Consider the following 17,086-nt stretch of genomic DNA (forward strand, 5'->3'; position numbering starts at 1 on the left):
TCTTGAGGAGGTTAAACAGCAAACATAAAAAGAAAAGTTACCTCGTCCGACTGGGAAGGACTGATTCTGGGCATTGGCGATACTTGGGGTGTTTTCAACTGCGCATTGTTGCTATCTGGAACAAGCTCTCTGTGGATGGACTGGATATGATTCTGAAGCTCGCTTTCAGATTCAAATTTAACATTGCAACTAGAGCAACGCGTCTTCAGTCCCCCTGCCTTGCCTTTGCTCTCAATGGAACCCAAGTTCTCATTCTGGCCCAAGCCTGGTCTACTACTGCTGGAAGGGATACTGATGTTTGGGCTGCCACTCTTACTGAGGTTCACACAGCCAGCACATAGACCATAAGGCAGACCATTGATATCAAGCTTCACTAGATCTTGCTTTGAACGGAATTCTTTCAGGCAAGAAGCGCACTTGTACAGTTTTTGGAGATGCTGAGCACGCCCTGTGGTTTGTACTGCCGACCCATTCCCTGTTTTTTGCATATGGAATGTCCCATGGATTTTGAGTTCCAAGGTAGAGGTCACTGTCTGCATGCACACCACACAACGAAATCCCGTCAAGGAATTTCTCAGGTCAGGGTGCATTTGGCAATGCTCTAAAAATTCCTCCTCACTTTGGAGGGGCATCTTGCAAATTCGGCAGTTTCCAGTATCCAGACTCTTACTATGTGTAACTTTGTGTTCAGTAAGAGTCAGAAGGGAAGGAAACCGTTCTCCACAAATAGGGCACATGTAATGTTTCACCGGCCCCAAGTGGGTCTGCATGTGTTCACGGAGGCCGTTCTCCGAGAAGAATGTTCGAGAGCAGACATTGCACTTGTAATTCCCTTTAATGAGCTCTGCTTTTTTCTTTACTATGGCACTTTCTCCAGGTCTAATGTTGTGGTCTCGAAGCTGGTGATTCTGTAGCAGAGTCTCCATGGTGTAGGCAGCGCCACAAATATCACACCCATACATGGGTTCAGATGTATCCACATCTTCTTCACTCCCATCATGACTATTGTGGGACTCCTGACTGTTGGTCAGCAAAGTCTGGAGTTCTACCTCCTCTTTCTGCACTTGTTCAGAAGCGCCATTGGTTCCACAGTTGGGAGTTTTTGTTTCAAAGACACAATGCTTTTCCCTCAAGTGCTTCTCTAGCAAAATGATAGCGTGGAACGCTTTGCTGCAAAACTTGCAATTGTATTTCTTGCTGTGGGTTGTGATGTGGCACTGCAGTTCCACCTCAGTCCCAAAAGACTCGCCACAGAAAATACACTTGTGCACCTTCCCTTGGTTCTCCAGGTGGTTGTGTTTGACATGGAGTTGGAGGTCAGTCTCGTTGCGGAAGTCCCAGTTGCAGGATGTACACCTGTAGACTTTTTTTTCATTACTATGTTTCACAGCCAAGTGAAGCTGAATGGACACTTTGGAGTCAAAAACCTCTTGGCAGAGGGTGCAACGGAAAAAGACAAAGGTGTGCATATCCAGTAGGTGCTTCTGGAGGTCATCTACAGACGTGAACTGCTTGTCGCAGCTTTCACAGATATAATACGTTGAGGTGATCATGAAATGGATGGTGACATGCTTCAGCAGAGATTCCTGATTCGGAAACTCCTTGTTGCACTGAGGACAGGTCAGTTTGGGCAACACAGTGTCGAGATGAGTTTTTAAATGAGTCTGAAAACTGTCCAGGGAAGTGTATTTTGCCCCACACTGATTACAAATGTATTCCCCTGTTGGACGCTGAGGAGCCCCACCAACTGCCTGCATCATCTTTAAAGATGTCTGCTCTATTGTCACAGGAGAGAGTGGGCTCAGGGCTCTGGATTTCTTTCCATTATGAATATAATTCAGTGCCAAAGGAATGTTCTTATGGTTTTCTTTAATATGCTTGTTCAATTTGAGAACACTGTTGAATATTGGAGAATTTGTACAGTAGGAGCAAGAATACACTTCCACGACAGGATCTTTTGGTGTTCCAAGCACCGGGGAACCAAAACGGGAATTGCTAAGGTCACAATGGACCTGTCTTATGTGCTCTTCTAAGGAAGAATCAGTAAGAAACCCCATATAGCAATGAGGACAAAAGAATGCATTACTATCCTTAGCAGCAGGATTTGCAAATCCATGAGAACATCGAATATGTTCCTGGAGAGTATTGAGGTCATTAAAAACTTCAGAACAGAAGTTGCACTGGTAGACCATGGCAGGCATGGCTGAAACAATCAGAGCTGGGTCCTGAGCTTCATGGACTTGTTTAAGATGTTCATTCAGGTTGTAGAGCGAGGGTAACACTTCTAAGCAATACTGACAAATATGAGCCTGCTCTGGTTTATCTAAATGCATAGTTTTTAGGTGAATCTGCAGTACTGCAAGACTTGAAAATAACTGTTTATTGCAGTAGATGCAGCTGTAGGTAACTTTTGCTTGCTTACTGGAGGGGCCAGTAATGTCAGAGGCTTGTTGGGCAGCCCGCTTCCTCCCACGGCTCTTTGGGAGGGGTGGGGCTGCTTCTACCATGGTAGAACTGTCCACTGAGAGGTTAGAATCTGGGGTGGTGCTAGATACTGAGGTGTACCCAACAGTGACCAAAGAAGGGCTATTGCTGTGGTTACATGACTCAGGCTGCTGGTGACTATCCATGTGACTGTACAGTTCTTCAACCGTATGAAAGCTCTCTGAGCAAATACTGCATGAATTCTTCTTCTCGCCACTGTGCACTTGTTCCATGTGGTTCAGAAGGGAAGTCTCCTCTACAAAAAGCTCATGGCAGTAAATGCACTGGAGAGCGGCCCGATCTTCGTTCGGGGAACACTCGGGGTGGCACTCTGCGATGTGCTTCTGGAGATCCTCAGGAAAGTCAAAGCCTTCCTCACACTGGCTACATTTTTGGGTGTCCTTCATTTTCCAGTCCTCCATCCTAGAGCCTGGCTGGGAGCCATCTTTATTCCTCTCGTGAACCTGCATGTGACCGTGTAGTGAACTGGAGGAGAGGAATCCACGTCGACAAATGGCACACTTATATGGCTTGTTGGACGTGTGAGTCTTTAAGTGAATTTTCAGGTGATCGCTTCTAGAGAATGCTGCGTCACACTCACTACAATGGTACTTCTTATCTCCCGTGTGGAGTTTTATATGGCGGTCTCTGCTCCGCTTGTGTTTAAACAGTCTGCTACAGTAGGTACACTTAAAGGGCAGCTTGTCACTGTGACTCTGCTCGTGGTGTTTTAAGTAGCTGAGGCGACTGAAGGACTTGTCACAAAACTGGCAAGGGTAGGGTAGTCCCGGGCCACCTTCTTCTTCTCCAAAATCACAACCTTCTCCATGGCTGGGGGAAGTCTGGTCCTTGCTGGAAGGTGAGGATGCTGGCCAAGAACAGGTAGGGTCATCTTCAACATCCACTCCATCTGGAAGAAGAAAGAATGTACCAATCAATACATTTTAAATGCTGGGATTTCAATGGAGAAAGATTATTTTATCATTTTTTAGCATTAGCTAAAACATTTAGAACCATGCAGCAAGGACAGAACAGGTAGAACTCAAAAAGGGAGAATTTAAAACATGAGTCCAAAGCTTTTTATTCTACATTTACTTTTATCAGATTGTAAAATATGAAAAGTTATTAAATAGTTCTATGTCTAAATTACCCTTTTATTACTTTTTATCATTCTTCCTTAGTTGAAGGATATATATTATACATTGACAACTTTATTAAAATGCAGATTTTAATATATTTAATGTTTCTTTTGTATTCATTGTAAAATGATTTGCATATTATGTGAGCATCTGAAGAACCAAATGAAAAGGGGAAATATTATAAGAATGATTTAAAATTAATGCAGTCAACCCAGATGTCTAATATTTAATAAAAAATTCCCTCTGCATTTTGCTTGTTTTTATATAAAAAGATAGTTCTGAAGACCAAAATCTTTCATGGGGGTTATTATTGGTACAGGCCTTATTGCTTCCAGCAAAAAAATATTAAAAAATAAGCACACAAAGGCAGACAGAAAACACAATAATAATTATTTCTTGGGTAATGAAAGACAACTAGCATTTCTCCAATAACTAGAAGATGGGGATAGCACAGGCCAACAAGCGGATTATTAAATGTTAGCAGGGTAATGCAAGGTATTACATGTACTAAGTCAACCAGGATCAAAGGAAAATGAGAGACTTTCACCAGAGCCAGATTTTTTAATCGTGTATTTTGTTCTTAAAGTTCAAGAGGTGGCCCACCATTTCTTCCTTTTTGCAAAAGCTTCAACAGCCTGAACTTCCTTAGCTAAACAGAACCTGGACTTGGAGGTGAGCATAGACAAAGCAACTTGTAAAAACTGGAAACAGGAAAAGTGATAAATGATTATGGTAAACGCTGAAAGATTTATGAGCAACAAAGAGAAGACAAACAAGAATGTAAGCCAGCTACTCAGCTAGGCAAGTTACCCATAAAATTACTTCACTTTCATATCCATAGTTAACAAGTACTTACTGTTATTTCTCTTGCCTTCTTATCAAGTCAGAGGACATCAGGGTCATTTCAAAATTAGTTATAAAACCTTTTTTCCTCCTCTAATACTTGCTTTCCAAATCAATTAAAAAAAAGTTCGTCACCCTTTATCAAAGTTATTTCTTTATAAAAGTAGACCGGACAAAATACAGAAGACGGAAAATTAATTAATTAAAACTAATTAAAAAAATAAGTCTTGAATAACTCCAGCTCACCAACAAGTTCCAATATTCACATGAAAGTCGGAGCTGGCTGCTGTTATATAAACAAATTCCAAGTCTGCTTTCTTTAAGGTAACAAGATTTTTACTAGATTATCAACCTCTTGCTTATCCGCAGGAAACAGATGAGGATCTATTCCTTTCCTGCATCTAGAAACTGATGACAACACCATCTCACTATCAATGCCAGATGGCAACCATCGAACTCTGAGAAAACAACCAAACACCATACTTGGATTCCTGCCCACTGCAACAATGCTTTTCAATACAAGTTGAAAACCGCATGATTTTGCATCCTCTCTCTCCTGACTCTATAACCCAACATGTAACTAACATAGAATTAGGCCTAATCACTACTGCTAGAATAGACAACATGCTAAACACGCACATAGTTCATGCTTGCAAACTCAGGGCATACATGACCACTCAGCATTGAGGATACAGTAAAAATAAGAGAGACAAAAAAAGTGATGAGGATTCTAGCAGTTGATCTAATTCCCATAAGGAAAATGACATGCCACTGAAAGCTGATATCAACTAAAACGAATCCAAGATTTTTTCCCCCCCTTTTCCTAAGTTGACATAGCTAGCTACTGAATTTGCGGAACACATTGGGTGTAAATCTACCAACTTTCGAGTGTCTGTTAGACTTAAATCCTGTCATTTCCCTTAAAAAATATTTTTCAAACACATCTCCTTTGTACATTCAGAGAAAACAGTGAATCAGAATTTGTCACGCAACTGAGCTGGAAGGATATGCCATTGCTACTGGGCCTACAAATTTAATAAGTGAATTTATTATACAACTGCACATCCCGTGCAGGCATGATATATTATTACATAAATGTGTAAGGGAATGTATAGCAATGGGCGGTTATAAATAGTGTGCAATCACCAGCACAATGTTTAAATCATTTTCTCATTTGTGGCCTAGACCTGCCTTTACCTATTACATAACTATTTTCTTTTGCTTATAAATCTCAACCACATGTCAAGTGAGCCTGATGGTTAGCCAGTCCAAGATACTGTCTGCAAAGGATACAGGGGCCTTTTAATCCCACGTCCCTACTCTCTTAGATTTTGAATTTTCACTTGGCTTTTAGCTAGTGTACCACAATAGGGGGAGAATTAAATTTGGGTTCAGAAGACCTGAGTTCATATCCTTTCTCTGCTCTTTACTACCTGTGTGATGATGGGAAATCATTTCAGTTATTTGACCCCATGTTTCCTCATGTATAAAAATAGATCAGACTGGGGACTAGAAGGGGCCTTAGAGCTTATCTTGCATAACCCTCTCATTTTTACAGTTAAGAGATAAGAAAACTGAGGCACAGAGAGTTTAAGTGGTTTATCTAATGTCACTCAAGCAAGACAAGGCAGAGTTGGGATTTGAACTCAGAATCTTCTGACCCCAGATCCATTTCTATTTCCAGTTCTCCCAATGATCTGTAAGATTCCTTCTAGTTCTAAATACTTAGAACCTCTGCCTGGGCAAGTGTTGGGGGAGGTAGGCTAAGTTGCAAGAGCTGATATATCTTTGCAACTAAAATGTCCTTTGAAATCCTATGTAGGATTGTTCATGAATTAATTTCAAAATAGTCTGATGTACCAATATAATTTTGCAAAGCAGGAAATGGTATTGGAGAAAAGGGTGGGACAGGGCAAGGAAGGTTCATCCTATATAAATACATAATCCTTGAAAGGCTGAGTTCTGGTGTTGTGTTTTTTTTTTTTCTAATTAAGTCAAATATCTCATTTTACCAGCACAATCAATGGATCTATTCTCCAAGTGAAACGCAAGGGGGGACTAACTTACTAAAATCTCATTGGGTTAAGTAACCTGTACATGCTGGGAGGATATCAGACTCTCCTAAGGCCTCTTTGGCCAAAAGTCTCCAAGGAATAACCATGCTCTTGAAAGAGATCCTGTCAATGTTCCCATAAACTCCTAGGTTCTCACAGGGCTGACCACATCCACATTACTGATGTAAATTCCAGTGATCACAAGCTCCTTCTTTTTAAGAAATAAAGAAACATTGGAAGATTTCTTACCATTCTATTTTCTCAAACAACATTACTTTTTCCCCTTTCACACTCGTTAAGTGCTACTTACTGGGAATGCCTTTTTTGTTATGGCAAACATTCTGCATTTCAGTGTGAAGCACTTAGCATGCCCATGTTAAATTTTAATTTTTGGAACTAATAACTTCACACTAGTTGACTCTAGGAGAGCTGTAGCTCTCACAGCTGAAAAACTTTGCTGGAAACCAGGCTGCAAGACCTAAAAGTCTATTTAAAGATGTAAATGTGTGTGAATAGTTGGTGCAGATGTTTCTCTACAGCAACTGTACTTGCCGAGTTTCACCATTTCCATAAAGCACATTAAAACAAGTGTGTGAACACTCAGAGATGAAAGTATCAAACACTCCTGAGACTTTGAGTGGAAAGTAGAGCTGCCTGACTTTTCTCCAAGCAGACAGGAATGCCCATGATTCAGCAGCCTGAGTAAATAAAAGAGGTCCTTCTTTCCTAATTTTGCTGGCTGGCCACACTGCAGCAGCCTCTGTGCCGCTGCCAAAGGGGATGCAAATCTGGAACTACACCCAGCAGCTGAAGGACTGTCTTTGTTAGCCAGCCAGGCTTTCCTGACCATCTCCTGGCAACAAAACTGCCATATCCTGCAAGGAAGACCTCCATCTCAGGCTTGATAGTTCTCTAGTCTGCCTAATAGGACTAAACAACAGATTTTGCCTGGTCTGTGTTGGAGGAGGACAGCTGGAAACTCAGTTAGGAGCAGAGCAACACCTGTGCAGTCATATTTATAGGGGAAAGTGCTCACTAACAGAAAAGTGAAGTAATACCAGAAGGAGTTATTCCATAGGAAAAAAAAGGAGAAAAAAAATCACAGGAGCACAAAGCATCTCTGTGGTGTGTCACCAGTTTCTCATGTGCCAGCCTCAGTAGTAGTGAATGAAGAGTTACAGATCTGAAAGTGATTTTATCACTGGTGCTGCTGACCGATTTAACAAGCTGTCCAAGAAAAGGGCCCTCAGTCATCAAAAGGCTGCATGACCTAGTCACTCTTACAGTCCCATCTTTGAAGGGGCAGAAGAAAAAAAAAAGGGACACCTGCACACTTGGGTATAAATAGCAAGCAAGAACAGTCAAAAATGAAATTAAGAACAAAGAAGAGGAGGGAGAAGGTCACTCAAAAGATACAGACCATCAACAAATACTCCCTGCATTTACCTGTCTTGTTTGGTTTATTCACCGTAAGCTTCCTGAGGACGGGGCACTGAAGACACTTGTCCCTCCCCTTAACATTTACCTTTCTGTGAGAAATTGAGGTGACAACCTATATACAATAATTGGAGTCTTGTGAACACAGTCAGCCTGGTTTTAAGTTCTATGAATTTTTAGACATCTCCACCTAGTCATGTTTAAGCATCTACTTTTACCTCTAGCGCTGAAATGAAATTGATACTCTAAACATCTTTAATAACACCTACATAGTAGAGATTTGTAAATGTGATGTTAGTTATTCTAGAAGTCTTTTTAGGGCTCCTACAAGTAGTTTCTGGATACCTGGAGGAACCATTAGGACATCCAGGCCTCCACGTAGCTAAGCCTACAAAAGCCAGCCTTGCTGAGACTCTGCTACTACCTGAGCAGGTTCACTGTAACGGCAGAGTAATTTCTTACTGTCCTTTAGGGACTCAGTATCATGTGTGTGCAAGTGCTCCACAGCAAGGCTTCCTTAACAGGGACAGGATTTACATTAATAGTGACTTTTCAAGGGAATCAGAGAAACAGTGGCAAACCCTGTTCTTTTCTTGAGAATGGAACCTCGAGTCGTGGGAGTCCTGAAGGTTCACTTCTAGCTTCACAAATGGCTTAGAGAGTGACCTGGCCAAGTCATTTAATTCATCCCTCCCTAGGTTTGTCTACCTGCAATATGAAGATGATAATTCTTGTTCCTTACCCTCTGAGGCGTTATGAAGATTAGTTAATGTTTCTCAGGTCTCTAGACAAAAAACTATATATAAACAAAAAGGTGCACTTAACATGTGCTGTATGTGACTGGGGGGATGTTTGCGTGTATACAGCATAGAAATATGATTTTTTTTAAAGTTTCTTTCCCCTGTGGGAATCCACTGGAAATTAGTTTTCTATAAAATGGTACAGTATTGGCATAAATGGTCCAGCAGAAATGTTGTAAACACGTGTGTGGTGTAAACATGTACCCATGCGGATACTGGCAGCACAGAAATTAAACATGGCTAGGTGGAGATGTCTAAAAATTCATGGAACTTAAAACCAGGCTGACTGTGTTCACAAGTCTCCAATTACCACATACAGGTTTTCACCTCACTTCCTCACAGAAAGGTAAATGTTAAGGGGAGGGACCCTAGTGCTGAACATATAATGTCAAATGTCTCTCATTTCTCCATAAAACATTAGCACAAAAGCCAGTAGTATATATTGAATATCGAAGTAAAATGCAAGTCAGTAGGTAGCAGAGTAAGTGTCAACCAAGAGGCATAAACCCCAAATAGACTTCCAGACATTAAAATCTTGGTGTTTCCTCCGTCCCCCTTGGCTGAGAGAAATATTATATTATAAGACCTATTATAGCTGCTTTATGTTTATTTTCAATTGGATAGAGTTTGCAGTACTTCTTTGGATAATTGGCTACAGAACCACCTTAAAGATGAGATAAGAACTCACAAGGGCATATACAGGTGTGAACAAATGCTAAGTGAGGAAGTTCAGCACTGTACAAAAGGAACAATATGATGGGCTATCTGCTTAATAGCTATGTCGTGGGGAGATTTACAATAATACTCAAGTGCTACTAGGATCTCAGTTAGATCAGAGCACTTTGAACGTCACCTAACAAAGTTAAATATCCCATTTTAATGCTGGAAATACTTAGAGTTGAAAGTGGCTCTAAACAAAAGCTCATGCATTACTACAAAATTTTCTTTATTCGTCCTCAGCTGTAATTCTAATGATAAAAACATCACTTTTCTTTTTCTTATTAGTTCCTATCAACGGTCCCCTGTTAAAATCACTCATTTGTCTTATGCCTTATTTAACTACTTGAAAACAAATACTGTGCAATAGGCATCCAAATAAAAGATGTGAACTTATTTATTTGCAATTTATAAAATATAAAAATGTATTATAAATATATTTATTTGTAATGAATGAAATATTTATATGTATAACATGTTATACATATAAATATAATAAATTATAAAAATTATTTATAATTTACAGGTGTTTAAAATTCTAACAGTATTTCTAAACTGCTGTGGGAAGACTTATTAAATACATCAGCAATTAGGTTATATTCAATGGAGAGGAGAACTGTAAGAGGGTTTCACATTAAGGATAGTATTTGGGGCTAGACTGGGAAGAGGGTGTGAATGTGTGTGTGTGTGTGTGTGTGCATGCGCGCACACATGTGTGTGCGTGCATGTGTGTATTAATGCGTATGTGTGTATTAATGCATATGTGTGTTAATGCATCTTCGGAAGAGAGACAGATCCCCACTATTACAGCTGGAAATTTCTTTTAGCACTTGACAGTGTTAAACGGTAGAAGGGGGAGGAAGAGCTTCTTATTGCAGAATACTATTAATGCTTAAGATGAACCTATCTAAATAGTGAACATTCCTCTATTCCTCCCTTAAGGTAACCCCTGCTTTTAGCTCTATTATGTCTCCTTCACCAGACACATTGCTATTATGTATGTAGAAAGGAGTATAAATGTTTTGCTTGCTGTTGCTTAAAGTTCATTTGAACAGACGGTGCTCAATGAATTCCATCTTCCCCAGCCAAATTAAATAGAAAACAGTGCATTCTTAAGCAGTTCACATTTAACTCCACCTCTCAAATCAGAGGAAAAAGCTGATGTGATACCAGTTAGAGAGCAGTCATCATCCAATTCATTTAAGGAAATCACGACGTACTTCTGAAAGCCAGAGAGAAGGAAAAGTAGTTTACAATTGTTTGGAGTTGGCACTATTTCTTTATTTTTTTTCTTTTAAACCACCACCACCACTCTCATATACAGCTAAGGAAACAACCTGGCATATAGTGGGTATCTCATAAATGCTTGCTGATTGGTTGGCTGGTTGATTGATAAGCACCAGTCTCTGAGTTTTCAATATGTTGTCCCTGAAAGAGTATAGAAGTAGGAGCCAGGAAACCTGGATTCAAATCCCAGCTCTGGCACTACCCGCTTCCCATCTCCCCACCCCTAGCTGTGTGCCCAGGGACAAAGTGCTTAACTTAGTCAAGACTCAGTTTTCTGAGTCAAACTGCTACATAATGTGAGTGTTTAATACTGAAAATCCAGCATCATATAACTTATTTGCAGAATTTCTTTATTTGGTGACTATGGAAGTTATGAGTAATTTAATTTACACATTCATCTTTGGTTTGCTACCAACATTTATGTTTCTGGGACATTTAAACATCTCAGGTTCTTTTATCATGGGAGGCCATATGATTTAATGAAAAGAGCTCTAGGAGCAACAAACAGGACTTGGATTCTAATCATGCTCTGTGATCACAGACGTTTAAACCACTTAACTTCTTTCTGTCTTGGCTGCCTTATCTATGAAATGGGAATAAATAGCATATGCACTAAACTCACAGAGTTGTTATGAGGTTTAAGCAAGATAAGGAATATAAAGTTTTTTTTTTAATTTATGCAGCAGTATAGGAGTGTGTACGCGTTTTTCTTCCTACTAAATCAGAATCAGAGAATACATGTACTAACAGAACATAAAACATAAAGTTCAAACTGTAGTTGTTACATCAAAAAAAAAATACAAAGAAATAAAGCAATCGTATGTAATCTCTCAAATGCCATGTTTTTTTTTTCCAGAACAGCAAAAACCCCAACAAATCCTATTCTGGTTCCCGATTTTTAAAAATAGGATGATAACCTTCAGAGCCATAAAATACTTGGTTTTAGATCTCTCTCAAATGCATCTATCACGTAACATTGGGTATTATTTTCACCTGTGTTTGCATAGCATTCTCTCTACCCCCACTAAACTGTAAAATCAATGAGGGCAGGAATCAGGGTCTTAGCTGAACTATGTATCTCCCTTGGTGACTCCCTTGGTGTTTAGCTCGGGGGTTCTGCACACATAATAAACGTTTGCTGAACGAATGATTTCACTAGCAGTTTGTACAGATACTACTGAACACACTGCCTTCTGAATAGCACTTAGATGATCTGATATATCACTGTTGAACTGACTCTTAAGCAGTCACAAATACTGCCATTTTCTAATTCTACCAGGGATCACAAAATTTCTATTCACTGATTTCCCATTTATAGAAAGTCCTTGGACCTATGATACTGGCATCTGGCCCCACTCTCATCAGGTATTTTACTTTCTGGAAACTTTTCGAGTTCAGCTTCTAGTGTGCTTCAAACTCATACTTAGTCTGCATTGAGGAAACAATCCCAATTCCTGAAAATCATGCATTAAAGTTTCATGTAGTATTATTTCCTTTCTGCCACTAATGATTTTAAATCCATCTTTTTGTGACATCATAGAATATAGAATGTTCAAGTATGATGGCGGACTGACACATCTCGTGCACAGTTCTTCTTAGGTAAGAATAGTTCACATTTTCAATATTTCAATCTGCCTTCGGGTGTCACCAAAAACAAAACAAAATAAAAAAGCAATATCATCGCCCTCCCCCCCCCACACACACACCCCCTCTACAAAGGTTTATTACATAAAGGGCTATCAAAAGAAACCAAATACATGAGTCATTCAGGACATATCTCAGCAAATGGACTTGTAGAAACAGACAAAAATTCTTTCTTTGTATTGGAATTTTGTTGTATTGAATTTTGTTCCAAAAAGTAAACCAATACTTGAGAACTAGGAAACTTGGTTATATGGAGATTCTAATGAAATGTTATTGGCTGTAACAGAATTTGACCTCTGTGTATCCGAGGCAACAGTAAAGCTGACACAAATTTTCAGCGGCTTAGAAAAGGCCACGCTATATACTCCATTACAGGCAAAGCCCCTAGAGGATGCAGAGGTGTTGAAAGGGCTAAAAATTAATTAATGACCAATTAGTAGCCCCTGTGGATTCATTCTGAAGCAAAGTGATAAATACAGTTTGCTAAAGTAGAAAAGGCTACCACAGACAGCCAAGGAAAGTAACCATTCTTCATTTCCTGTTACTCTTATGACAACAACACACAACAACAACAATCATTGACATTTTTCAGGGCTGTTATTTACTTTTCCAGTGCAGAACTTCTCAGAGTGTGATGGTTGGGAGTACTGTTAGTTTTCTTAGAGATAAAGGGGTCAAACAGAAAGTGTCAGCCCAGTGGATTAAAAGTTATCATTATGTCAACTAGTAAAACAGTCTCTCAACTAGGCAAGTGAAGTGTCATTTTCATTTTATAAAATTAAAATTTACAAAATTAAAGAAACGAATGTTACATTCAGCTCTTAGGGAAATAAAATGTATTTTATGAATTTCCCATAGTCTTTTTTGCTGCTTCTTTTTCCCACTAGTTTTCTTTTGCTCAATTCCCTATTTATTACATAAAGTAAAAATAGAACTAAGACTTTCATCTGTCTTTGTGGCTATTTGTTAACCGCTCTGGTGATATGTTTGGTACAACTACTATCTAAGAGATGGACTATGGATAGTCACGGATTTCATTCATCTCAAGAATGACTATGAATTATTTAGACTGCTGGCAAAATGTAAAATGATTTCTTGAACATTGTAGGACATTTCTTGTAACAAAAATGTTAATAATAATACTAGCATGAAGCTTTGTAGAAATAAATTTCCATGTAGCTCCTTCTTAATTAAATCTCTCAATATCTCTTTAGGGTAGACTTTATGATCCTTCTTTTTAGTGGGGGAAAGAAAAATGTATCTCAGAGAGGTTGTATTTTTACTGAATTTAGCACAGAAAGACAAAGACAAAGTGAGAATGGGAACTCTGTGAAATGGGAACTATCTCCATGAAGGACCAAGGACCAATTTTTCCTTTATCAAAAACATTTTGACACAATGAGAACTTTGTGACTGTGATTAAAGTGAAAAAATCTAGGTGGTAACAGTGGACAAAGTACAGGGCTTAGAGTCATGAAAACCCAAGTCCAAATCCATCCTCAAACATTATTAGCTATGAGACCCTGGGCAAGTCACTTAACCTCCTTTTAATTTAGTTTCCTCGACTGTAAAATGAAAAGAATAGCATCCACCTTCCAGGGTTGTGTGAGGATGAAATGAGGTAATATTTGTAAAGCACTTAGCACTGTACCTAGCATACAGTTGGTGCTATGTAAATGCTCCTTCCTTTCCCTTCCCCCTTCCCCTCTTTCCCGTTCATTTCCTCCAAAGAGACAATAGCAAAGCTTGATTCCCCAATTCATCACGATGAGGCTGGAGAATCTCTGCCTGGTTCATATCTATAATACAACTTATACCTCTGCCCCATGATCTGAAAACACAGTAGAACTGGAGTGGGGTTAAAAAATATCCAATTAAAATGAGTGGCTCATCTCATTTTTTACAAGGGACAACTGGAGTAATACCAGTAGGGATTGACATCAGTCCTTAAGAGCTAACTGCTATTGCTTAGGCAACCAATGAAAATTGTGAGCAAGAAGTTAGTAGGTCATTCATTCATTTATAACAGACATTTAAGTGTCAACCATGTGCTGGTGCTATGCTAGGAAATATGAAGCCCCCTTTCTCCACTTGAAAGTATAAAGACATGTAAAGGTCAAATAGAGTTATTTATACTTGTCCTAGTATCTGCTCCCATGACACTATAGCATGAAGTCCACAAACAGAACCAAGGTCTAGGTGTTGGTTTTTATTCCTCACCCACATAAGATCACAGACACTGTGAGACTGATGAGCTCAATACCGATCATAAAAGAGAGTGTTGATTAATGGATCTTTAGCATAACTTCTTTCGCTTGAGATTATAGTGTTTTTCTCCAAAGGCCTATTAAACAGGCAAAAAACAGCATTGATTCCATTTGGCTCATTGCAATCTGAGCTACTGAAGTCCCATGAAAGTTTGGCTTTAATATCTAAATAGATATAATATAAATGGGTATGACTAAAATTGCCATGGAGAGGAAAGGGAATTCAGGTTATTAATATCATTTTCTTACAATATCCTGTGAAGCAGAAATTTGAGAATTGAGGGGGACAATTGGAGATATTCTTGTTCAAAACCTCATTTTAAAGATGAGGAAATTGAGGATCAGAGAGGTTGTTTAGTTTTCCCAAGGTTATAAAGCTAATTAGAAATAGAGCATGGACTAGAACCCAAGACTCTTAAGTATTGGACCAATGGGTGTTGGTCCTCTGTTCTGAGCCTCTTTGTGTCTATTTTTTCTTGTTTCAGGTTAAAGCAAGTGGAGATGGTTATGATCTTGTGAGCTTTGAAAATTCAGGAGAATGAATCACCAGAGTCCAGAAGCTGAAGTCCCAGCCACTATTTTGGGAGGGTCATACAGTGAGGAGCAAAGTCCTGAGCAACTTGCTTGACCTGTCCTAGTAGTAGCAGAGATAGGGCTCATCCATCCATGGGCCTTGCCTCATTTGGAAGTGAACTGGTAAGTCAAATGCTACGAAGAGATGTGCTCTGAAGATAAGCTATGAAGAGATGTTAAGTTTGAACCTACTCTCACCAGGGTCTGAGGTTGTATGGGGGAGAGTGTGGTTCCAAATGTTTATCTTCTGTTCTTGCTATATATTTGCAATAAACAGTCCTTCATGAAAGCTAATTAAAGTTCATTGGTTAAATGGAAAGAGGGCATTAATCACTGGTAGCTAATAAAGGTGACAACAAGCTAGAATGGGGCACCCCGAAATGGGGACACCCCAAAATCCCTTGGGTATTCCTAGCAGGTCTTAACTCTTGTGTCACGAACCCCTTTGGAAAGTGGATGAAACCAAGGGACCCTCCTCAAATTGATGCTCTGAAATTCATAAAATAAAATACATACGATTACAAAGGAAAGCAAATGCACCGATAAACCATTATCAATTTTTTTAAGTTCACAGACCTCAGAGTAAGAATACCTACACAAGATGAACCCTGAGGAGAAGATATAGCAGGCCTCATTTGGAGAAAGTGAGACCAGCATTATCACTAAACCAGCATTTATTACTATGTGCAGCAATAAATGCTAAAGAACAGAAGAAGAACAATGAAAACTTTTGCCCTCAATGCACTTGCATTTTTTCTGGAGAGATAAAATAGGCACACAGGTAAGTAAATAGAAAGTGGCTAGGTCATACAGAAGATAGAGCATTGGACCTGGAATCAGGAAGACTTCAATTCAAATGCAGCCTCAGACATTCACTAGTTGTATGTCCCTGGGCAAGTCACTTAACCTCTGTCTGTCTCAGTTTCCTCAATTGTAAAATAACAAAAACCATAGAATCTACCTCCCAGGATCAATGAGACGCTGAAATAAAGTATATTTATAAAGTGCTTTACAAAGCTTAAAGCATTATATAAAGGAAAGAGAAAGGAAAAGGGAAGGAGCAATGAGGGAAGGGCACTTTAAATTACCTCTCTGACAAATGGGAAATGGTTAAACATAATATGGTATATGAAAGTAAGGGAATGTTATTGCGCTATAAGAAATGATAAAAGAGATGATCTTAGAGAATCCTGGGCAGTATGAACTGATGTTAAGTGAAGTGAGCAGGACCAGGAGAACAGTTAAACAAGGTTCACAACATTGTAAAGAAAAACAACTTAGAATGACCAGAGAACTTTGCTCAATTTAACGATCAACCATGTCCCCAGAGGAAATATTTTGAAGCTTAATGCCGACCTCCTGGCAGAGAAGTGATAGGCAGAAGGTGCAGAAAAAGGACAGGCATATTTGGATATGGCCAATGAGTTGATTGGTCCTTCCTTCCTGCTTTCTTTCCTTTCTTCCCTTGGGGTCAAGGAATGGGGTTTAGAAACAGTAATGCCAAAAAAAGGAAGCTATTGAAACATTTTGGAAAATGCACAGAAGAGAGGGAAGTTATGAGAGAAGCAGAGATAAATAGGACAAGTTTGAAAGTAACATGTAGAATTTATTAAATACTTTTTTTAAAAAAAAGCAAGCAGAATGAAATGAGATTCAGTTTCATATTGAATCCTTAATTTGTGTTCTGCTCTATATGGAAATGCTTTTTGTTCATTTAATGTCAGATTTTTACAAATTAAAAAAAGTAAAAATATAACTTTAAAATCTTTCTTCCAAGTAGTATCTCATGCATATGTTAAGATTATGTAAGATTTTTGACAGATATAGACACAGAGATAACA

The 17,086-nt window shown here is 39.1% G+C and overlaps 1 protein-coding gene across 1 annotated transcript in view; it reads right to left on the reverse strand.

Annotated features, from left to right (window-relative positions):
• The window catches only part of ZNF521 (zinc finger protein 521), a 310,894-nt gene that overhangs the window by 205,966 nt on the left and 87,842 nt on the right, over nt 1–17,086 (reverse strand). Inside the window, exon 2 of the mRNA XM_036746234.1 lies at nt 42–3,394. Coding sequence (XP_036602129.1) covers nt 42–2,954 — 2,913 coding nt within the window. The 5' untranslated portion in view covers nt 2,955–3,394. The remainder of the gene's footprint in view (nt 1–41; nt 3,395–17,086) is intronic.

Source organism: Trichosurus vulpecula, chromosome 1 (genome assembly GCF_011100635.1).
Source record: "Trichosurus vulpecula isolate mTriVul1 chromosome 1, mTriVul1.pri, whole genome shotgun sequence".
NCBI lineage: Eukaryota > Metazoa > Chordata > Mammalia > Diprotodontia > Phalangeridae > Trichosurus > Trichosurus vulpecula.